General features: G+C 46.4%; 1 protein-coding gene across 4 annotated transcripts in view; it reads left to right on the forward strand.

Annotated features, from left to right (window-relative positions):
* KSR2 (kinase suppressor of ras 2) overlaps positions 1 to 25,311 on the forward strand; it is a 205,767-nt gene that overhangs the window by 10,815 nt on the left and 169,641 nt on the right. For 3 of the 4 annotated variants that reach the window (XM_061602875.1, XM_061602873.1, XM_061602874.1), the window contains exon 2: positions 21,095 to 21,235. In XM_061602875.1, coding sequence (XP_061458859.1) covers positions 21,095 to 21,235 — 141 coding nt within the window. Of the gene's footprint in view, positions 1 to 21,094; positions 21,236 to 25,311 lie in introns of those variants that run through there. The other variant, XM_061602872.1, reaches the window with a different exon arrangement.

A 25,311-nucleotide genomic window follows, 5' to 3' on the forward strand; every position in this document is an offset into this window, starting at 1 on the left:
ATATGGAAAACGTGGATTTTGCGGTTAGGTATGGATGGGCTCTAAAAGTTCCTTTGGGCAGGACTTTTCCTCTCCATGAAGCACCATCCACATTGATGGTGCCCTTTAAAGAATATGAAGAGCTGGCAGAAATCTCTTAATTAGGTGCCCAATTAGGGATGTTATGTTAATATGTATATGTTAATTAGGGATGTTATAGAATAGGATGAATTACCATACCCTCCATTTCCAGTGCTGAAGCAGTGGTGATGATGCTTACGTAGCCATGGAGGAGGGGGCCAACACCAGGCAGGCATTGGGCCCCTCCAGACTGGTATTTGAGCGTGTGTATGTTTGCTAGTGTGTTCCGCAACAGGTCATTAATGCAATCATAGTGGTTGATTTATACTGGACTGTCCACACATCATTCCGGTTTAGTAGTTGTTCTGTGATGCTTTCCCAGTGTTACTGTGTTATTGCTGTATGGAAGGGCAATCTTGCACTATAGTGCAACAAAACTGGGTCACCCCCCCCTCTCCAGAACTCTTGTGGTATGTAAGCGTATAGGATTTTAGCTGGAAGCTAGGGAACATGCACAGATTGGCGAAATAAAGAAGTATGTTTGCTGTGATAGTTTTGCAGACCTGAACAGTATTGAAAATGGGATTGAGGCCATATAACCACCCCAATCCCGCCATAAGCGAATCATGAATGCACAATAAAAGGATGACTGGAGGGGCCCTTAGAGCAGGTTTGGGGAGCCTTTGGCCCTCCAGATGTTACTGAACTTCAACTCCCATCATCCCCGGTCACGCTTGTTGAGGCTGATGAGAGTTGTAGTTCAACAACACCTGGAAGGTCAAAGGGTCTCCCACATCTGCCTTAGAGTGTGCTCCTGATTCTTCCTCTGCAGCTGCATTCTAAGTGCTCTCCTGATTGTTATTTTGAAGTTGTATCACCTGACATCACATGATGTCAGGTGACTGACAGGTTGGCAGTCCTGCCCACCTGTCAAAATGGCTTCCATCAGGTGAGGAAGTTCTGCATCTAGCCTACCAGCTGGATCTACTTCCCTGCTCCTGGTTGTATATGGTAATTATATGTTGATGAAACATTGGGGGATAGCACATTATTTATACCACACTGAGTGACTGGAGGTGATAGCATGCTGTTTTCAGGTTCTCTACTGCCACCTGTGTGCTATTTCCATATAACTGGCTTTATATGGTAATTATACATTGCTGAAACATGGGGGGGGGTAGAACATTGTTTGCACCACACTGAGTGACTGGAGGTAATAGTGTTTTGTTTTCATGTTCTCTGCTGCCACCTATGTTCAAACACATCCTCATTTCCAGAGATGTCTCCAGCTTTCTTTGGAGTCTGTTGGAAGCAATTTTGCTTTAGAAGACCTCATTCCCCATAACTGTCTGAGGTAGAGCATTCGTACAGATAGAGAGTGCGTGAAGGGGATATATACTGAACAGGGCCTTTCTTAACAACAGGCGAAGGGAATTGCCTGCATAGAGTTGAGGTCCCAGGCCATAAACAACTCTGGAGGTCACCAGCATCTTGAACTGATCTAGGAAGCTTACGAAGCTAAGCACAGGGATGCTGATCTTGGTGCTACCTGGTTGACAAGACTAAAACACGGACAAGCTTCTGTCTTTCCCATTTATGGGTGAGAAACGCAAATATTGCAACGCTTACCATGCCATAAACAGCATCTGCTTTGCAAATAGATGAGAAGCACTCAGGCTCGGTTAGGGAGGGGCTGCTTAGCTCACTAGCAGCGCATGTGCTTTGCATGCAGGAAGCCCCAGGCGCAATAACTGGGTATATCACGTTCAAAGGATCTTGCCTAACTGGACTGAGAAAGGGTTCCTGCGTAGACGAAAATGGGGAACCTGCGGCCCTCTGGATGTTGCTAGACTTCAGCTCCCACAGTCCCTGACCACTGGCCATGCTGGCTGGGGCAGACGGGAGCTGGAGTCCGACAACAGCTGGAGGGCCACATGTTCCCCATCCCTGGCCTAGCACCTGAGAGGGCTGCCCCCAGTCAGTATAGTCTCCTCCAGGCCTCTGGTTCAGTGGCCTCCCTGCTGTTGCTCAGCCTTCTCCCAGCTGCATCCCCTTGCTAGCCACGCCTCTTTTCCCCAGGCCACACCCCTTACGGGGCCTGCTTCGCATCCTCCTTGACTGTTTTTGCCTGGCTGGGATGTGTCATTGAACGCTGATCATGCCTCTTGCATGCCTGGATGGAGGAGCAGAGAAGTGTGCGTGTGAGCGTGTGTCAACATTGTTTATTTTATTTCTTTATTATTTATTGATTGCATTTATATACCACCCCATAGCCGAAGCTCTCTGGGTGGTTTACAACAATTAGCCTACTGTACAAAGGTAAAATTTGCATGGGTTGCTCCACCCACTGTTGCCACTGGCCTGTCCTACCACTGGAATGTGGCCCCCCTCCTGGAAGATTGCTCAGTAGGGATTGCGGCTCTTCGTTTGGAAGAGGCTCCCCACCCTGATGCAGCCAGTACTGGGCTGGATATACCAGCATCATATGCCCAGCACTTGCAAATGTTCAGTTTAATATTTATTTACTTATGTATTTATTTTCCTTCTTGCTTTCATGCAAGGGAAGTGCTGCCCCTCCCCCGGATTTTATTAATAAAATAAAACAAATTAACTAATCTAGTCAAAGTACGGCCATATTATTGTTGTTGTTGTTGTTGTTGTCTTTATTTATACCCCGCCATTTTTCCAAAACTGGAATTCACTGTGGCTTCCAGATAAAAATACCTATAATTAAAAACATACAAAGTCTACATTAAAATAAAATTAAACTATTTCCAACATTAAAACCATACACACATATAGCTAAAAGAGTTCAAACTAGTTTAAAAATAATATAATAGACATTAGCAATGCAGCACCCTTCACCCTGAACACGCCCAATCTCATCTGATCTTGGAAGCTAAGCAGAGTCAGGCCTGGTTAGTACTTGGATGGGAGACTGCCTGGGAATATCGGGTGCCATAGGCTTAGAGGAAGGCAATGGTAAACCACCTCTGAAGACCTCTTACCATGAAAACCCTATGAATTTATATATTAAGCTGTGTTTAAGCCACCTATCACCAATCCTGGTCTCATCCTTGTCACTCCAAACGCTGTATCACCTGTGTGTACCTTGGAGACAGCTACTTTCACAAACACTAGGACAGGCAGGACATACTACATCAAACAGAACATCACCTGCAGGTCCTGCAATATAATTTATGTCATCGAATGCAAAAGACCAGGATGTCATATCCAATTCGTAGGAAAAACCACAACTGGCCTACACAAACGCTTCAGAAACCACAAATTGGCAATCTTAACCAAAAAAAAGTGGAGCAACCAGTTGCAAAACATTTCAACATTGAGGGTCGCAGCCTGTTGGACTTTTCTGTAACAGCTATAGAGATGCCAACAGAACCAGCAGCATTGACCAAAAGGGAGAACTTTTGGATATACTCTCTGGACACATTGGCAGCCCATGGCCTGAACCTGGAGGACAGTACCGCCACTCCTTAGCTTCTGCAAATGAAGCCCCTCTGAGCATTCCATCCTCAAAGCTCTATAACTGCCACCTTGGTAGCAGCATTTGTATGTTAGCAGCTGATGAAGGTGGAAGCCAAAACGTTTTGGTAATACAATAAAAAACCTCTGTTTTGGATTCATAGGGTTGCCATAAGTCGTAATCGACTTGAAGGAACATAACAACAACAAATCTAGTCAAGCTTTGACTAATCTAGTCAAGCTTTAACTGGATGCTAAGTGCCAATGCCTGTATGTCCTCCTGACACGATCAGATTTCTGGGCAGAGCTGTCCTTAGTATGGTGGATGATCTCTCTCCCCCTCCACGTCCACAACCCTGCTGGCATTCTGTGGCTCAGAAGGGTGCCCAGTTTAACATCCGGTGGTCAGGAAAGAAGAACAGTCTGGGAAAAGAATAAGCAGCAAAGATCTCTTAGGCAGATTCATAGCAATGGCCTTTCATCATGACTGTAGCCAACAGGGGAGCCAGTTCTGAGGGTCAGGCCTTGGTGGTTGTGGTGGAAGAACTTTGGATTAACTGTAGAGAGTCTCCAGAGTCCCAGGCCCCATCTGCACCATCCAGAGCTTGGAAAAGTTACTTTTTTAAACTACAACTCCCATCAGCCCCAGCTAGCATGGCCACTGGATTGGGCTGATGGGAGTTGTAGTTCAAAAAAGTAACTTTTCCAAGCTCTGCACCATACATATAAAAACACTATTCCCCCACTTTAAACAACCATAGCTTCCTCCAAAGAATCCTGGGAAGTGTAGTTTGTGAAGGGTTCTGAAAGTTGTTAGGAGACCCCTGGTCCCCTTATTGAGGGACAATCCCCAGACAATCAATCTCTATTGTTAATCTAGACTCCCCAGGATTCTTTGGGAAAAGCCATGACTGTTAAAGTGGCATGATACTGCTTTAAGTGTCTGGTGGACATGGTACCGCAGTATTTTGGCAGAGGGATTCAAGCACATCCTGGAAGTTTAGGCTTGCACAATTAGTGTATTAAAGTGCTCTGTTGTCTAGTGCAACGAATCCACTTTTTAAAAATATTGCAGGTAGGGAAGTGAGGGCACCAAAAAGGGTGTAATGCAGGAATGATTAATGGAAAGATGTATCAATATGTCCCAGAAGTAAATCGGGACGAATGCTCAAGAAACAAGTCACCTTCCCCACCCCCCATGGACCACTTGAAAATTTCTAATGGTCTTTGCAGACCACTTCATTGTTTTTCTGCCAGTCGCAGCAAATGTAACGTGCTGTGCTAAGATGCTGTATGATTTTTAATTGTATCTTTATGGCTTATTTTATTGGTTGTATTTTATTGTGCTGCAATTTGCAGTGCGTAGAATTCAAAGTGTAATCGAATCAAAGAAAAGAAGCAATAATATATAATTAAAAAGCAATGTGAATATTTCACGTGGGCATGCCACAGGCCACCTGATTGAAACTTGTGGACCACTGGTGATCCACGGATCCCAGTTTGAGAAACCCTGATCTAGAGGAATCCCTAGTCCCAGCTGTTAACTGAACTGCTGAATGTGACAGGCAGACAATGCACGTGCGCTGAGTTCTCTGTTGTAATGTCAGAGCCTGGGACAACGCCAGGTGAAAGTTGGAGATGCAGATGAGGACAAAATCACGTTTGCATTTTCTTTTTCTGGTTAATTGTTTGTTTATTTATTTTAGTTATCTATTTAAATTATTGATTTGTTTATTATTTAAAATATTTCCATCCCGCCCTTCTACCCTACGACAGGGCGCTCGGGGTGGCTCACAATAAAATCATTAAAATTGGTAAAAATACATGCAATACAGGTTAAGAAATCCAGGGGTGTGATATTAAAAGGGGACTAAAGAGGTAAAACTAAAAAAAAGGGGGGGAATACATTTCAGGCTATACAGTAGGGCCCCACTTATATGGCGGGTTCCGTTCCGGATCCCCGCCGTAAAGCGGAAATCGCCATAAAGCGGAACCCCATTGACTTTAATGGGGCGTGAAAATGACACGAAAATGCCGCAAAATGCTGCAAAAGCGGCTTTAAAAGAGGGGAGGAAAGCCACCGCATTAGCGGAACGCTGGGAAGCGGCGCGCCAGTAAGCGGGGCCCTACTGTATCTGCAGTTTAATTCTATATATCAGAAGTATACAATATAACATAATAGTGTGAGATACATTTTTCTCCTTTTACAATAGACACAACAATGTGTATTGCACGACATTTTCTTGAAGTGTATTGCATTAACACATGACGATAATTGTTTTTTTTTTTCAATCACAAGGTTATTTAGTTGCATGCATTTTCTAGCCCTTACAATTTTGGTTAATTTCAGCATGGAAATTGTGTCCCAAACCCACTCTTTTAATAATGGAGTTGTTATTCTGCCCCCACTCCAGTCACTGGGTTCCATTTCATCTCCCCCCAGTTTTTTTTGCTGTCCTCCCACAATCAACATGCCATGCCCATTGAACATACTCCATCCTCAAAAGGGAGCACTTCTTCACGCAGCACACAGTCAAACATCACGATTTGCTCCCACGAGGTACTACAGTGTTGGCCACCAACTTGGATAGCTTTAAAAGAGGATTAGACAACTTGATGGAGGAGAAGGCTATCAGTGACTACTAGCCATGATGGGCATGTTCTACCTTTACTGTCCAGGGTTTCGGAATACTACCTGCTGGGACTCACAAGTGAAAACAGAGCTGTTGTGCTCAGATCCTTCTTGCAGGGTTCCCATAGGTATCTGGTCGGCCACTGTGAGAACAAGTTGCTGGACTAGATGGGGCTCCTTTGGCCTGATCCGGTAAGGGTCTTCTTATGTTCTAAAGGGGATTAGACAAAATGATGGAGGATAATGGCTTCTAGCCATAATGGCTATCTTCTGCCTCCACCGTCAGGGGTAGTATACCTCTGAATGCCAGTTGCTGGGAATAGCAGGCGGGGAGAGCTGCTGTTGCACTCAGGTCCTATTTGTTGGCTTCCCATTGGGGCATCTGGTTGGCTACTGGGAGAACAAGATGCTGTACTAGATGGGCCTTTGGCCTGATGTTCTTCTTAGGTTCTTGTTGGGCTGGTGTACATATATGTTCCCTTTTGATGAAAAGAAGGCTTTTCACTGGAGACCAGGAGTGGTGCTTGGCACATTGGTCCATATTGGCCACGACATTCAGAGTGTTCATCTGTATCCCGCCATTCATGTTAATTTTGAAGTCGTTGGGCATTTTGTCCTTGTGATAAGGTACTTGCAGCTAGGGATGGAAAAATCGGTCAATTTCAGTTCTCTCAGTTTCCCACTTTTCTAATGTTAAATTCAGTCCTCTATATTTCTGCAGCAATCTGCAATTTTTTTTTAAAAAAAATCCTCATGAAAATTCCCAAAGAGACAAACAAGAGAGGCCAGTATCCCCCTGTTACTGTCTAGTTAGATATTTTGTTGTGTTTTATCCAGTGGAGATTGGTCCATTACAGCAAGTGGGGCACTGCCCCACCTCACTCTGTCTGCCCCCAGCCAGCCCCCACCTGCCTGCCTGCTTACTAACAATCAGTCTAGACGAGGATACCACTGACTGTCAGCTTCCTTCTCCTCCAGAAGGGAGGAGGGTGGGGACCATACTAGAATTCATAGGCTCTGCCTGTCATTGGCTCTGGCTCCACCTACTGTTGGGCTCCCTGCCTTCCGCCCCACCAGTCCCAATGAGCACCAGCCTCCACTGGTTTTATCCAATATTCTAACTGCAAATTAATTCTCCCGGGGACAGTCCTTATGTAGCCACAGTAGGACCATCCGTACACAAGGAGGAGGATCAGCAGGCTTCAAGGAGCCCCAAGATTTGCAGAATGATACTGAACCTTGGGGGGTGGGGAAGTATCCCTAAGGGAGAGAGAACTCCAAAACAGCTCAGTGAGGACTTAATATGCTCAGTGGCCACAGAATGCTGGATGACTGTTGGAGGGATGGGGAGGGAACATGGAATGGAATATCCCGGAAGAGGACATGACTGGCTGACTGGTACCTTGTTCAAGAGAACTTTATAATGCTGAATTTTGGCGCTTGCCCCACTTGTGTTGATTATAATTTGTGTATTGGTTGTGCTCACCTTTGGCTGTTTTGGCCTTCCTTTTGGAAGGAAAAACTCAGTGATAAACTCCCCAAAGGTTGATGAAATGCTGTTTAAGAACCCTAAACTGCAGGTCTTTTAGGAACCAGGTAAGAATTCAGGTACCGAGCACAAATGCTTAGGGAGCAAATTCTATCATTTGGGTGCCTCCATTGAAAAGGTCCCCTTGGCAGTTGCCCCCTGTCAAATCTCAGAAAGTGCAGACATGCAGAGAAGGGTCTCCAATGACTACCTTAATTGCCAGTCAGGTTTGTGATGAGGTGGTGGTCCTACCGATACCAAAGCCTAGGTCAGGGGCGGAAAACTTTAGGCCTAGAGTCTGAATGTGGCCCCTCCATGCCTTGTTATCTGGGCCCCAGGATTCTTCACCAGCTCTCCCCAGGCCATACCGTTCACTGGCCCTGCCCCACACCCACCTCAAGTGCTTTTGCGTCCTGGAACTCTGATAATGCCTCTTGCTTGCTTGAATGGAGAGGTGAATGTGTCTATAGAACCCTTTGATTTTTGCATGGCTGAAATGTAGCCTATGTACAAAGGTACGGCCCTTGGGTTGAAAAAGGTTCCTCGCTCCTGGATTAGGGTACAATGTAGCTCATGGCGCTCAACCCCTATTAACAATCTGGCTGCTGTGTTTTGAACTTGCCAAAGTTTCTGGATGCTTATCCAGGGGCAGCCCCATGTGCAATGCATTGCAGTAATCCAGCCTGGCTGTTACTGGCATGCAAATGACAATTACGATGAAAACTGCAGCAGCAGTGGCAATGACAATTATAACCATGTTCTGGTTTTTCTGGAGAGATCTCCTTCAATATGAACAGGTGGTAACCTTCTCCTGAGGTTCCACAGTCATACCTCTCCCCAAGGGAGCTGCCATAGCTCAGTGGAGAGCATCTACTTTGCATGCAGAAGGAACCAGAGTCAGTTCCAGGTATTTCCAAATAGGGCTGGAAAGATCCCCTGTCTAAACCCTGGAGAGCCACTGCCAGCGACTGTAGACCGTACTACACTAGATGGACCAGGGGTGTTTCCAGAGACTGGAGAGCCGCTGCCAGTCAGTGTTGTCAATACTGAGCTGCATGGACCAGCGGTGTGAGTCAGCATAAGGCAACTTCCTAAGTTCGTATGAATGTTTGTGGAGATCAAAGGTGGTTCCGGTAGGTGCATCCTTTGCATTTCTCCTGGACGCTCAGCGCAAGCTTTGTGGCTTCAACCTGCAGCATCTTCAGGTAGAGCTAGGAAAGACCCCTGCCTGAAAATCCCAGAGAGCTGCTGCCAGTCATAAGCTAGATGGACCTGGGAGACCAGGGTTCGAATCCCCGTGCAGCTATGAAGCTCAGTGGGTGACCTTGGGCCTCTCAGCCTCAGAGGAAGGCAATAGCAAGCCACCTCTGAACACTGCTTACCATGAAAACCCTATTCGTAGGGTCGCCATAAGTCGGGATCGACTTGAAGGCAGTCCATTTCCATTTTATACTACGATCCAGAGCAAGGGTCATCTGGCCAAAACAATTTCGGCAATCTCCCCAATTGCCTCTCCCTTTTCACTGCTATCGGAGACCCAGCCGGTTGTCCTTTCGGGAACCTGGCCCACTTCAGGGGATCGTCTGTCGCTATAGCTGGGCTCTCACCTAATATCGGAAATATACATTCATGAAACTTTCAAGCCTGTAGCCTCGCCAAAGGAGCTCTCCAAGGTGGATAGGATTTCGGCTCCTTCTTCTCCTGTGTGTGCTCTGACTAGAATTGTTGGTTTAACACCATCTCGAGTGATCGGTCAGCGGATGCCTTTTAGCTTTTTGTCATTATTATTTCCCACCTGCCCTTTCCCTCTCTTTCTTCGCCTTTGTTTTGGAGAGATCTTAATCTCCCAGCAGGGCAGGCAGAGGGAGCCGTTTCCAGTGTTGGCTGACGTCAGTGCAGCTCCCCTGATTAGCTGGCACTAGGCACTGGGAAAGAGGTGCAGCTGTCGTCCCTCTCCCTGGAGACCAGGTTTATCGCCATGCTTACCTCTGCTTCCTTCAGGGAATTGACACAACTGGTCCTCTGCAGCTTGGCAGCACATGTGCCTGGGGACGGCAGTCCTAATAGGCTAGCATTGAAACAGAGGCGTTTGCCTCCTGGGTGAGCAAGACCAGGCCTTACTGAGACTGTGCGTGTGAGTTTTTGAGCAATCAGAGGCTAGTCCAGGAGAGCAAAAGGGGCACTGCCCCACCAATTTCAGTCTGCCCTGTGCCACACCCCACCTGCCTGCCTCCTTAATTACAGCCTCTCCGGGGGGTGGCCTTGGCTGGCAGTTTCCTCTTCCTTCGGCTCACTTTTGTCCTTGTAGAATGCAGCAGGGAAGAGGCTGGGGGCAAGACTAGAATTAGGTGGCTCTGCCTGTCATTGGCTCTGGATTCACCTACTGTTGGGTGCCCTGCCTCCTGCCCTGCCAGTCCCAATGGGCAGCAGCTACCACCGATCTTAGGATGGCAAGAATGCCTCTCTGTCTCAGATGGGTTGCTTATGGATGTTAACTGGGAACTGAAAACAGAGAACATTTTTTTTAAAAAAAATTGAATATACTTCTAATCACCACCACACCTTGTCTGAAACATAGGAAGATGCCTTATATCAAGTCAGACCATTGGTCCATTTAGCTCCATACTGCCTACACAAACTGGCAGCGTCTTGGTGTCGCCAGGATTTCAGACAAAGGACATTCCCAGCCCTACCTAGAGAAACCCAGGATTGAAACTGGGATCTTCTGCATTCAAAGCCGGTGCTCTCCCAGTGAGCTACAGCCCTTCCCCTACGTTAAGGAAATATGTATATATATGCAGAGATCCTCAGCAGTCTGAGCTGCATGTGTGCCAGTGTGTGTATTTATCTTAGAAGCAGGCTTTTACCCTGCTTTGAGATCACTGAGAAGACTTAGTAAAATAAGAAAAGTGACTTTATTTATAGAAATACATGGTAGATAGGAAAGGCATACCTAATTCTAACTCACTAAGTTGGAGGCACAATGCCCAGACTTCGATATTGCCCTCAAGGCTTTGGAGAGAGAGCAAAGGCAAAGATGTCTCCTCTCTCCTTGGACAGTTGAAGAAGAAGACAAAGGAAGGAGGGGCAGGTCAGCTTCCCTGAGTGTATCAGTTTACAACGGAAGGAAGTTAGGTAGAGAAGGGCACAGGGAAAGGTAGGCAAGCCTAGCCAGCTGGAGGACCTGAACTCTATCTTCCTTCTGGAATACACACAAAAGAACACAAACAGGAGTTGCTGTTGCCCCACTTCCAATATCCAAGGGGGCTTATACTCAGTCAGATCATTGGTCCACGGCTCAGTATTGCCTACACTGACTGGCAACAGTTCTTCAGGATTTCAGACAGGGGACATTTCCAGCCCTACTTGAAGATGTCGTGGATTGAACCTGGGACCTTTTGCACACAAAGCAGATGCTCTATACCTGAATTTTGGCCCTTCCCCTAATTTGCTGACTCAGCCAAGAGAGGAAAGCTTTTGGGTCAGCTTTAAAAAATAGCTCTGAGGATTTGTTTGATTTGATGGGAGAATAGAAGCCCTTACCTCCTGCTTGTGGGCTTCCCATAAACATCTGGCTAGTTGCCGTGGAAAACAGAATGCTAAACTAGGCAGGCATTTGGTTTCATCCAACAGGGCTTTTACGTTCCTATGGCCCCATTTGCACTTGACATTTAAAGCATAACGATACCACTTTAAACAGTTATGGTTTCTCCCAAAGAATCCTGAGAACTGTTGTTGATTAGGAGACCCCTCTTCCCCTTATAGAGCTATAATTTCCAGAGTTCCATGGGAAGAAGAATTGTCTGTTAAACAACTCTGGGAATTGTAGCTTTGTGAGGGAAATGAAAAAAATGAAATGGACTGCCTTCAAGTCAATTCCGAGTTATGGCGACCCCATGAATAGGGTTTTCATGGTAAGTGGTATTCAGAGGGGGTTTACCATTGCCTCCCTCTGAGGTTGAGAGGCAGTGACTGGCCCAAAGTCACCCAGTGAGCTTCCTGGCTGTGTGGGGATTCGAACCCTGGTCTCCTAGGTTGTAGTCCAGCACTCAAACCACTACACCTAACAAATCCCAGGACCCTTAACAAATGACAGTTCCCAGGATTCTTGGGGGGAAGCCAGGACTGTTTTAAAGTGGTATAATGCTGCTTTAAACATGTAATGCTGATGGGGCCTGTTTAGGAAATGAGCCTGACAGTCGTTATTGCAGGAGTATATTGGTAGTATGTGTTGGCGTGTAAATTGGTATATTTGTTAAGCAGAGAACAAAATGCATGTGTGCCAGTGTGCATGTTTACCTAAGAAAGCAGGCTTTTACCCTGCATTGAGATCACTGAGACTTAAGACTTAGTAAAATAAGAAAAGCTACTTTATTTAGAGAAATACATAGTAGAGAGAAAGGCATACCTAGTTCTAACTAACTAACTAACTAAGTTGGAGGTGCAATGCCCAGGCTTGGGAGTTGCCCTCATGGCTCAGGAGAGAGAGAGCAGAGACAAGAGGTGTCTCCTCTCTCCCGGACAGTCGGAGAAGAGAAGAGAGGAAAGGGCAGAAGGAGGAGGGGCAGATAAGCTCCCTAAGCATATCAGTCCGCAATGGAAGGAAGTCAGTCAGAGCATCACAGGTAAAGGTAGTCAAGCCTATCCATCTGGAGGACCCAAGCTCTATCTCCCTTCTGGAACATGAACAAAAGAACAAAACAGGAGTTGCTCTTGCCCCTCTCCCAACAGTATGAAGGACAGAAAAGAAGATCCAATAGAAGAGAGCAGAGATGTGTCTTCTGGTAGGGACAGGTATGGCCCAATCTGTCAATTTCCATTTTTCTCAGTTTCTCATTTTTTTGCAGTCTCTCGTTCAGTACTGCACATATGCACATCAGTTTACTTTTTTAAAAAATAAGTCCACATGGAAATTCACCGGCATTGTAGTGTGAATTTCACCTAATGCACGCATGTATGTATGTTGTTTCCCCTAATAGGTACTTTCTTGCAAAGCAGTTTTTCCGCTGAAATGCTGATGAATTTTCATGTACACATTTTTTTAAAAAAACCTTTTAAAAATACAAACTGATGTTAGAATATAGAGAATTGAACTTAAGACTGGGGGGGAGGGAAATGAGCAGCCGAGAGAAATGCAAATTGATAGATTTGCACATCTCTAACCCACTTTGCCCATGAAGGCTTAACCATGTGGACAGAGGAGATGGCTTCAGCGGAGGCTGGTCCATTAGCACAAAGGGGGCACTGCCCCACCCACCTACCTTAATCTACCCTCAGCCTTCTTACTTACAACCAGTCCATGGGGGTGGCCCCACCTGTCAGCGTCCTTAGTTTCAGTGTTGCCTTTGCAGAAATTGGCAGGGGGGAGGGTGGGAATTAAACTAGAATTAGCTGGCTGCACATGTCATTGGCTCTAGCTCAGCCTATTGTTAGCTCTGGCTCCACCTACTGTTGGCCTCTCTGTCTTCCTCCCTACCAGTCCCAATGGACACCAGCCACCACTGAAGCACATAATAGTCTTCTGGCTTTTTACCAACAAGTCCAGGGGGTGGCCCTGGCTATCAGCTTTGTCTTCCTTAGTCTCTTTTGCCCTTGCAGAACTGGATGGAGGCAAAACTGGGACTGACTGGCTGTGCTGCAATAGAAGCAGAGCCAATTGGCTTAGTCTGCGCCTACCGTTGGGCTCCCTGCCTTCCGCCCCACCACTCTCAGCGGGCACCAGCCGCCCCTGGATAGTTTGACCCGTATTCTTAGTGACTCTCCCCTCCTGTTACACCGCCCTCACTCTTCTCTCCCCCTCCCGCCGGCCGTCTCCATGGAGAATAAGCTGTTTCACGGACACCGAGAGGGGGCTGAGGAGAAATATTTTCTCTTATCGCCTCACAGTCACAATCCCTGTTCAGATGTCCCCTTGCAGTTTGCTCTTTTGAAGGGAGCAGAGGCTGGGATGTTAGTTCTCTGCAAAAGCAATGGAGCATTATTATCATTGTGTATTGCCTTCAAGTCGATTCCGACTTGTGGCGACCCTATGAGTAGGGTTTTCATGAGGCTGAGAGGCAGTGACTGGCCCAAGGTCACCCAGTGAGCTTCATGGCTGTGTGGGGATTCGAACCCTGGTCTCCCAGGTTGTAGTCCACCACCTTAACCACTACACCACATTGGCTCATTATTATTATTATTATTATTATTGTTTATGTTGCTGCAGATCTCTGCCTGCCTGCTGTCAGTTTTATGCCATATCTGCGTATGGCGACCATAGAGACTGGTGGGGCAGAAGGGCGACCTGCAGCCAGCGGAACCAGAGCCAATGACAAGCAGAGGGCATTCATTCTAGTTGTGCCCCTGTCCTCCGTTCGGCAAGGGCAACACTGAGACTGAGGAGGAGGAGGAAGTGGGCAACCAGCCTCATCCTTTGGATGGTTTTCAGTAAGAGTATAAGGGCGCAATCCAACTTGCATTTATGCAGGGTTGAGGGAAGTTGGATATGGTGGACTTCTGGCTGAGCTGGCTGGGTCCCGGCTCCTCCGGCATAAGACTCAGCCGTGGCTCAGCCGGGATCCAGCCGGCTCAGCTGGAGGTCCATCGGAGAAGCCCAGCCTGGCATAAGAACAGCTGGAGGAAGGCCTCCAAAAGGGGTATTCTGGGGGGCATGTTGGAGGAGGGGCTGGAGGGAGGCTTGTGCGATATCCAGGTCTGGTTCAACTCCCTCCTGTGGCCCTCCATCATGGCAGCTGGTATGCTGGGAAAAGGGGTGGCGGAAGGAAGCATGTATTTTCTTTCCTTCCGCCGCGCCCTGCCAGCATAGCCAGCATCCTCCTCTCCAAAAGGCCTCTGAATGGCAGCTGGATGGGGCGGCACCTTTCAGCAGCTCCATCTCTGCCGGCTTTGCTCCTGCCGGTTTCCAGCAAGTTGGATTGCTCTTCCTGGCAGTATACTCACTACAAGGCAGCTTCCTATGTTCTTATGACTGATGTATTAGGTTGGTTTGCTTTCAAATGCAGGCCAGATAAAATTCTCCTTCAACCCTGCTAGTACTTCATTCCAGCCCAGTCTTCCTTCCTCTATTTCCTTGCAAAGCCATGACTCCAAACCCAATAGGACACACGGTGGATGCCACAATGGATCTGTACCGCATAAACGCATTTTTATGTGGCTTTTAAAAGACTTATTTTTATCTTTTTAAATGTAAACATCTAGAGGTGAAGCATTGCTCGTAAGTACAGGAACGCTCGTCTAGTCTTGTAAAGCATGCACACAAACATCTATTAATGGCTACTGGTCATGATGGCTCTATACTACCTGCGTGCCCAGTGGCAGCATGCATCTCAATAGCAGTCGCTGGAGAACGCAAGTGGGGAGAGTGCTGTTGCGCTCATGTCTTGCTTATGGGCTTCCTGTAGGCATCTGGCTGGCCGAGGAATAGGGATGGAAAGTTCTGTCAATTTTGATTCTCTCAGGGTCTCCTTTCCCCAATCTCAAATTCAGTTCTCCACATTTCTGCAGCAGTTTTGCATGTTTTTAGGGAACCATCTTCAAGAAAATTCTGTAGCATCTTAGTGCGAATTTCTTCTAATAAGCACATTTTTGTAGGCAGTTTTGTCCGACGTACACAGTTTTGCAAGCAATTTATACTGATACAATGCATGGTTGTATGTGATTTTCACTTCTATATTCATTTTTGTGCATGCATCCATTTTTGTATGCATTGTTCGGTTCTTCATCGCAACGTTCAAGTAAGTGCAAATGAAGAATGGCTGTGTTTTGGGTCTCATATTGTTTCGGAAAGTGTGAATATGATAGATTCCACTTGAAATGAGAACTGAGTAGAATTTCCCTCCATCCCTACCAATGGGGGAATGTAATTTTGGACCAAGTAGACCTTTGTTTTACTCCATCAGGGCTGTCTTTTTCTGTAGCCATTGATAGCCTTGACATTTATGGTTTTGTCTAGTCTCACTTTAAAGCAGTCTACGTTGGTGCCAAACATGGCAGCATGTGGTAGCAAATTCCATAGTTGTGTAGTTGTCCAGGGCCTGGGTGGGTCTTAGACTCCTTCCATTTTTGGGAACCAGTTTCCAGCAGGATCCCCATGTCTCCAGCGTCCTAGAGCCAGTCAGCATAAGAAGAGAGTGTTAGCCACTGAGAATGAGCATCTTTCTCACTGTCAGAGATATTGCTTGAATTATTATTGATGATGTAGATGGGATGCTGTAGACAGGATTCACCGTCTCTTCTTCTGCAGTTACAGAATTCTCCCTCTCCGCAACTTGGCTTGGCTTTTTGAAGTAGGAAATAATAAAGCTTGCTTGCAATCGACACTCATTGGGACTCTTCTCAGTAGCTTACACATTCCCCTTTCATGCTGATTGGCTCATACCCTGCTGGGACCTGGCTCCCCAAAAAGGAAAGGGTCTAAGACCCCCTGAGACCCTGCACGGCTACATCCCTGGCCCCCATCCTCCTCCCTGGTGAGTTCTGCAACGACAACACTTAAGACAGAGAAGGAAGAGGAGCTTGACAGCCAGGGTCTAAGTATGAGCATAGTATCATAGAATAGTAGATTGGAAGGCCATGTAGTCCAACCCCCTGCTCAGTGTAGGAATCCAACTTAAAGCAAATTAAAGATGGGCTTGGAGGAATCAGTTCTTGAGTTTGGTGAGGCAGTGCCCCATTTGCCCTAATGGGCTATCCTCCACTGCATGCCAGTGTTGGACAAAGGCAGAGGAGAAAGTTGGCTCAGCAATAGACACGCCTCTTGCCTTTTTGCTCAGTATGTTACATTTGAGCCGTGGAAAAGTCGGAGGCTTCTCACAGACGGACATCTCTCTGTCCAGGCAAGCAAGGCGCATCGTCACAGTTCAAGGACGTATTCCAGCCAAGGCAAAAGCAGGGTGCAGAGCAGAAACAATGCCTGGCATGGCCTAGGAATGGGGTATAGCTTAGGGAGTGTCCTGAGGGCCTGACGGAGAGGCCTCGAGGGCCACATTCGCTCTTTTGGCCTGAGAGTGCCCACCCCTGTGCCAACGGAGGCTCACGCATCTGATCTAGCTCACGAAAGCGTATGCCGCAATCAAGCTGTTAGTCTTTTAAGGTTTCACAGGAAGTACTTTGATGTCTTGGCTGCCAAAGACCAACAGCGGCTCTGCCTCTGGAAAAATGAATATGTGTGAACATTCTTTAGACTGCAGTGCCACCTTGTGTTAGGAACAGTGAGACACACCTCAGTGTAGACGCTGGTAATGAGCTGTTGCTACAACAGTTTGTGGTTCCCTACATGGGCAAACCCAGGGGTGTAGTCATCCAGGGTCTCGGGGGATCTTAGACCCTTTACTTTTTTGGGAGCAGGGTCCCAGCAGGGTCCCTATATTTCCAGTGTCCTACAAGGCAATCAGCATGAAAGGGGAATATGCTAGCCACTGAGAAGAGTTTTCTCACTTGCTTCCTTGTCCTTTCCTGCTGATTGGAGCCAATCAGAGTGAAAGGAGGTGAGTCGGCCACTGAGAAGACTCTTTTCAGTAGCCAACTCTCTCCCCTGTCATGCTGATTGGCTCCTACAGACATCTGTTGTGGCGGGGGAAGGCATTAACAAGGATCTCATTCTCAAGTCCCATCAGCCAAAGAAAGAAGGGGGGAGGGTGTGTGACTATCATGAAGGGACCCTGCACTTCTGAAATTGCCACTACATGACTGGGCAAGCGAGGCTGCTTCAAAGCAGGTGGCTCTGAGTGGTGCAACCCAGTCATTTCTCTCCTGTTTATAGGCTACAAGCAGAATTGCAGTAGACTTCCCGTGCTATTAGGAATGTTGCACTTTCCCCCCCTGTACTTCCTACTATCAAAGATCAAGGGCATATTCCAGCCAGGTAAAAGCACTCTGGGAGGGTGCACAACACATCCAGAACAGAACTGGCTGCCCGTTCGCTACCGGGCTAAGTTCATGGTGCTGGTTTTTAATGTATAAAGCCCTATGCAGCTCTGGACCAGGATACCTGAACAGTCATCATACCCAATATATCCAGTCAATCACTGCACTCTGCAGGTGAAGGCTTCCTACGGATACCATCTTATCAGGAAGTCCGCTCCTCACAACACAGGAAGCAGACTTGTAGCGTAGTGGCACAGACCCTTTGGAATTCCCTCCCCTTAAATATTAGACAGGCACCCTTTGTTGTCTTTTCAGCGCCTACTGAAGCCCTTTCTCTTTCAACAAGCCTTTTAAGTAGAGACCTTATCCCAGTCTGCTTCTGTAATGGAATTGTTTTTAAATATGTTTTTAAGATGTTTTCAACGATTTTTAAAGATGTTTTAAAGATTTTTTGTGTTTTATATTATTATTATTAACAACAACAACAACACTATGTTCAATTTTTACCCATGGGAGTTGCAAAACTGGCATAAATGTAACCATTTGAAGCTCAACACACATTCCTTACAACTTTTACAGTGGGTGCCATTCTATGACTTTTTTTAAAGTCTGGGTTTCAGGCTCCCAGATGTTTAACAATGGCCACCCTTTAACCTAGGTTGTTGAAATGAAGAATGCTTGATGGTAACTCATTCTGGACTTGTGTATTGAATGGACTATGCCTGCGTACACGCCATATAGTTAAAGAACGTTTCTCCCATTTAAAAAAAAACAATAATCCTGGGAACTGTAGTTTGTTAAGGATGCTAGGAATTGTAGCTCCATGAGGGGTAAACTACAGTTCCTAGGATTCTATAAAGAAGCAATGTGCTATAAATGTGATTTAAATGTATGGTGTGTGCACAGCCAAAATCTGGAGGGCCACAGGTTTTCCATCCCTTGATTAGTGGGTGTTGTAGTCTAAAACGTCAGGTTAGCCAAGGCTGTTCTACAGAGTCAAGGTCAATATTTATTTCAAAATATGTGTCCCACTGTTGAATCTATGTTTAAAATTCCAAAACATATAGATTGCTTTTTTAAAAAAAGCTCATTAAAGTATACATTGATAAATGAAACAAGCAGGTAGTATCAGGAAAATGGGAAAAAGAGAACAGTGGATAAAATAAAACTGAGTTTAGGGTGGGATCAGAATTCCTCTTTAAAAATAAACGCTCAGGCAAATGAAATGGCTTTTCCAGGCACCTAAAACTCAACAACAAAGATGCCAGGGGGGGCTTCTATAGGTAGAGCATCCTGTAACGGGAGCCACCACGAAAAAGATCCTCTTCCTGATTGCCACCTGCCTTATCTTCCAAAGAGGAAGAGCTGGATACAAAACTCTTAACACAGGTGCATGAACCTTTAGCCCTCCAGACGTGGCTGACCTACAACTTCACCCGCCAGACCCAGCATGACCAGTGGCCAAGGATGATGGGAGTTGTAGTCCAGTGACATCTGGAAGGCCACAGATTCCTCATCCCTGCTGTAGAGCAGCTTTTCAGAGGCAAGCAGCGCTCTGATGTTGTTTCAGCAACAGTCAGCCATAGACTGAGCTACATATATAGGAGCAGCAGTTCTGCTCTAATTGTAAGCGCTGCCTTCACTGAAAGGTTCCTCTCCAGTTAAAGGGCCCCGGCCTTCTCCAGCGGTTTTTCACTCTAATGAGAACTGGTTGTAGTCATCTTTGACGGAGTCCTCTGAGTCAGAGGATGGCAGTGTGACAACTCTTGGGCAGAGCTTGGAAAAGTTACTTTTTTGAACTACAACTCCCATCAGGCCAATCCAGTGGCCATGCTGACTGGGGCTGATGGGAGTTGAAGTTTAAAAAAGTAACTTTTCCAAGCTCTGCTCTTGGGCCAGAGGGGCACTGGTACCACGGGCTCATTTTGCAGAGGCGCTGAAACCTGAAACCCCTTCCGATTCAGAGTCCTTGACCTCATCCCCTAAAAAGGGGGGGATCAGACCCCCAGGTTCATTACACCTTTAAGGAGAGGGTCTTTTCAGTTGTGGCTCCCCATTTGTGGAATATGCCCTCGGTGAGGTCCGCCTGGCGCCTTCCTCAACATCTTTTCGGCGCCAGGCAAAGACGTACCTTTCCCCGCCAGGCATTTGATAGACTGAGATGATGTCGTGTTGAGATGATGCTGACTATTAGGAAGCTTTGGCTACATATTAATGTCACGGCATGGGGTGTTGTGTTAATTTTGTTATTTTTGTCTTTATAGTATGCTATATTTGTTGCTTTTCACATTGTTTAAGTCGCTTGGAGACCTTTGGGTGGCAAGCAACTAATACATCTGATTAACAATAATACTAATAATGCTAATAATATTCCCCGACATTCAACATGATATGAAATTTTAATTTGTCAATGCTTTCACCCCGCCCCCTCTTTCTCATCTGTCCTGTTTCCCATTGGCTGCTTGCTGTCTGACCCAGCCCAAGCGGCATAATTAGTTTTTGCACCAGCTAGTAATGCACAGATCCTCAGCAATCCCATTGTGCATGACTTTTTTTTTTTTTTAAACCTCTTGGCACATTTGCTTTCCACCCACACCTTGCAGCGAAGGGGAAGAGCATGACTTGGAACCAGGTTACCTGACAGAGTGCCTGCCGCTGTGTAGATCTGGAAAATCACTTAGATCACCTGGGAAAATTGTACTTATGCCACCACACTCTACAGAACATCCTAGGCTGGTGACCCCAAAATGGGCATTTTCTGCTATCGACGCTGCTCTGTGGAATGCCTTCCCCATTGCCATATGTAAGGCATCATCCACCAGGTGCTTCAGAGGCCTTACATCTCTAGGTAGGGCATCTCTAGGTAGGGCTCAGAGAGCCCCCTGCCTGAAACTCTAGGGAGCTGTTGCCAATCAGTGTAGACAATACTGAGCTAGGTGGACTGATGGGACAGGACTGCAGCTTAGTGGACGGAACATCTGCTTTGCACAAAGAAGGCCTCAGGTTCAATCCCCGGCTTCTCCAGGTAGGGCTGGGAGGGAACCCTGCCTGCAATCCTGGAGAGCTGCTGCCAGTCCGTGTGGACAATAATAAGCTAGATGGACCAATGGGTCTAATTTAGTATAAGGCAGCTTCCTGTGTTCCTATTTTTTGTCCAGGTTTTCCTGGACCCATAAGACTGGATGCTGTTTTTACTCATTTGAATTCCTGTATTCCTGTTTTTATCTGTTCTGAGATGCTTTTATGCTATTGTCTGACTGATGTTATGCTTTGTTTTTGCTTTAATGATTCTGTTAATTGTTTTCATGTTGCACACTGCTTGGAAATTTGTATACATAAATATACAAATGCTTGTAAATGAAATGAGATGAAGTAATGGCAGCACCACTGGCAGGACTCAGAGGTTGGCCCATGAGCTACCAGGAAGCATGGGCAGAGAGGAGGGGCATAATGCCAGAGGGTGGGGTCTCCTGATAGACAGCTGCCTTGGCTCCACCTATCTCCTTTCTTCTTTTTTCCCCCCTTAGAGCAAGCTGGTGAAGTACTTCAGCCGCCAGCTCTCTTGCAAGCGGAAGGTGGCTCTCCAGGAACGCAACGCCAAGCTGGAGGGCTTTCCACAGCTCCTACACTGGTTCCGCATTGTCAACATCCGCAAGGAGGTCATGGAGGTGAGCTGCACTCGGGGCCCCAGCAGTGTTGGCTCCCTTTTCCTTCTGCATTGCCCTGTTTCCACTTCTTGCCCCTTCAGTCCTCCTCTCCTCTTCCTTCCCTTGGCTGAAATGAACAGGGTTGGCTTCTTACAGTAGGATCCTGTCTTGCTTATGTCACTCTGCAAAGTGCTATGTACATTGATGGCATTTTATAAATGGTTCCCTCTAATAGCAAACATGGGCAGTGAGCGTCCTGGCTCCCTATCAGAGATGCTGACTCAGGACTTGAAGGATGGGTTTCATAATGAGCTAGATTCCAGAGGTCAGTACAGGAACACAGCATCAGGCATTCTAGGCTTGATTCAGGATACAAACAGACTAGGCATGTAGAAGCAACAGCAGACAGTTGTCAGAATGACCTAATCACATCCAGCCACTCTAAATATAAGGGAGGTGGGTGAGCACATTAGTTGTCTGAGTGTTCTCTAGTACTTTCCAGCTTTTGCTGCCAGGTGAAGACTTCTTCTAGGAGCAGAGAGCATTTTCTTGAGCTGAAGCTGTCTCTTCTCTAATCTACATGACCTTGGCAAAAGTATAATCTCAGGCTCAGAAAAACAATTGTCATACTTGTTGCCTCTAGCAGTTTCACTAGAGTTTGTGTGTTGCAAGGGTCAGTCTGGGCTGGGTGCCAGTGAGGAAACCTTGTAAGTCATCAGAGATAAGGGGGACAATGCGCAACATTAACCTCACTAAACTCGGAGTTGCCAAAGGCTTCTGGCAGTGTCTTAACCCAGGATTTCCGCACCCTCTAAACCACTTCTACAACCACTCTACCTCTTCCCAACCTTGTCAAAGGTTCTCCTTGGGGCCCATGACAATGAGTGCCAATGAGACTGGAACCGAAATGAGGCCACTGACAAAGAAAGGGGAAGTATCATGAGGTCCATTTATTGACAGTGCTACATAATGTTTCCCTCTAATACCAAATACAGAATGTGAGTGTCCATAAGATTGGAACCAAAACAGGGCTGTTGAGAAACAAGAGGGAAATACTGGCATGCTCAGGTGAATCCAAAGTATGGAGAACATTAAAAAAAAGCCCTCAAAAGGGAGCACCCCCACCTCCAAAAAACGAACCCCAGCCCAATGAGGACTGAGCATGCTCAGTCACAGAATGCTGAGTGTCAGTTGGAAAAGAATAGGGACAAACAGGTGATGGGGAGAAGAGTTGGCTTGCTTAACAGTCATGGTTTATAGTAGGCGTGGGGAGCCTTTGGCTTTCCGGAAGCTGCTGAACCACAGTGCCACAGGGCCACAGTGCCACAGGGTCTCATGGGTAGTTTGTTTAACATTGAGCAGTGCACTAAAATAATGAATAAATAGAAACCGAAGGGGATAGTGTGACCTAGTGGCTGGAGGGTATGCCCTCTTTTCCAAGAAAAGTCCTACCACTGGGATATATGACATTATCACACCTACATTTAAGGCATATGGCTTCCCCCCAAGAATCCTGGGAACTGTAGCTTATTTAGGGCACTGCCTGATCTTTAAAAGGACAGCGGTCAGACACCGCGGCAGCAGGCAGAAGCTTATCTCTGATCTTAGCAGTGTGGGATCGCGGCACTAAGACTGGAGATCAGTTTCTGCCTGTTTCCACAGCTTGAACTTTGAATCACTTGGCATCATATGACATCAGGTGGTTGACAGGTGGGTGGCCCCTGCCTACCTGTTAAAAATGGCCTACGGAAGGTGAGACAACTCTAGAACTGGACCTCTGGCTGGATCCAGTTCCTCACTGCTGGAATAGGGGTTCAGCCTGCTTTGGATGGGATAGCACTCCCATGGAAGACTCAGGCTGTACACTTTGGGTGTGCTGCTGGACTCAGTTCCGAGAGTTCATTGTCCTTTGCGAATGAATGCATCATTTATTATGGTCACAGACCAAAAGATTAAAATCAGTATAAAAAGCCACAAAAATTAAAATACATATAAAACACAACTGCTGAAAATTACTGCAAACCGGATAAAAACAAATTACGTAGTTCCTTAGTCAGAAGACTGGCAGCATTTTTTCCTAATTTGCATTTTGATTAAAAAAGAAACACCTTTGCGACACTTTTGGTAACAGAAGATGACACATCCCTTAAACAGATCAATACCAAATATGCAGAAATACTCCTAGGCAAAACAGTTAATAGAGGGGAAATTAGCATTGCCCTTTGCAATGTTGCATGGGTCTGCCTGTGACTGGGCCAATTTTGCGATGCATTTGGCTACTAAACAGAAGGTTAGTGGTTCATGTACGCCCAGGAGTGCTTTTGTTTCATTTTCTTGACAGCCAGTGTGGAGTCATGGTTAAAGTGCTGGACTAGGATCTGGGAGACCAGGGTTCAGATTCCCACTCAGCCATGAAGCTCCCTGGAGTGACCTTGAGCCAGTCCCCTTTCTCTCAGTCTATCCTGCCTCACAGGGCTGTTGTGAGGACAAAATGGGCAGGAGAAGTGTCGCCACCTTGAGCTCCTTGGATGAAAGCTCGGATATCAATGTAATAATAATTTTTAAAAAACAGATTATTATTAGTGCACTCCTTTGATGCACTGTTTCTGCAGACCCACTAGAGGGCAATGTTGCTTTGCTCAGCAGGGACTTTCTGAGAAGGACAAGAAGGTTTGCTCATTTCTGCAGATTGGAATAGTGAATTGCCTTATGGCACTGGAATGATTCTTGCTAGCCATGTCATGAGCAGGAGATGAGAAAGGTAGCTTATTCTAGTTAGTGTCTCTGTGTCTTTCAGAGTTTCTGGTCTGACGCGTTCATCCAGCTAATATACATGGGTTTAGCTGGCATTTTGTTCAGCAAATCCCAGCTAAAGCCTTATGGTTTGGTTGTTTTTTGCATTATACTGCCTTCAAGTCGATTCCGACTTATGGCGACCCTATGAATAGGGTTTTCATGAGGCTGCGAGGCAGTGACCGGACCAAGGTCACCCAGTGCACTTCATGGTTATGTGGGGATTCGAACCCTGGTCTCCCAGGTCGTAGCCCAACACCTTAACCACTACATCACACTGGCTCTCCTTTTTTTAGCATTAAAAGGAGCAAAATAATACAATTGGAAACTTTTAAAGCATTTGTTCCTATGTAAATTGGGTCACTTTCCCAGTGGAAAATCTGAAAAGCAACATCCGATGAGATCTTTGAAATGATAAGCCACCTCGAATAACATCCAGCAAACACTGATAAAAGTTAGGTGATAAAAAAAATGTAAATGTACTGCCTTCAAGTCGATTCAGACTTATGGCGACCCTATGAGTAGGGTATTCATGAGGCTGAGAGGCAGCGACTGGCCCAAGGTCACTCAGTGAGCTTCATGGCTGTGTGGGGATTCAAACTCTGATCTCCCAGGTCGTAGCCCAACACCTTCACCACTATACCACACTGGTTCTCACAAGTTAGGTGACAGGAACAGAAAATTAAAAATTGCAGCTTAAACAAGGGCCAGAGGAAAGGGCCATAGCTTAGAGGCAGAGCATCTAGTTAGCATGCAGGAAGTCCCAGGTTCAACCCCCCAGTATCTCCAGGAGTAGACAATACAGAACTCTGACTCAGGTCTGACTCAGTTTAAGGTAGCTTCCAAATATTAGTGTTGTCGTATTTGTTCACTTGTTACCCGAAGGTCTCTAAGCAACTTCCAGCTCATGAAAAACGTTAATATAAATATGTTATGCCATAAAAACGAAACAGACCCCATAAGAGCCACGGGGAGCTTCGATAGACACTCATAGCAAAACAATGTCATCGAAGTCTATCAAATGTCTGGGGGGGAAAAGACAAATCTGTACCAGGTCCAAAAAGATGTCAATGAAGGTCCTAGGCGAGAAGAGCACTCCATGGATAGGGAGCCACATCTGAAAATGCCCTCTGCCTTGTCACCATGCTCTGGGCCTCCCCTTACAGATTGCAGCACTAGTAACCTCCCTAGGAAGGCACTGATAACGGGGAAAGCCTTCAACCTAAGTAGATTCAGTTGTGTAGCGGCAAATCCAGATGTGCAGGGTCACAGCCTTCCAAAATTATAGAATGATCTGGCCAGGC

The sequence above is a fragment of the Rhineura floridana genome, chromosome 19 (genome assembly GCF_030035675.1).
Source record: "Rhineura floridana isolate rRhiFlo1 chromosome 19, rRhiFlo1.hap2, whole genome shotgun sequence".
In the NCBI taxonomy this organism is placed as follows: domain Eukaryota; kingdom Metazoa; phylum Chordata; class Lepidosauria; order Squamata; family Rhineuridae; genus Rhineura; species Rhineura floridana.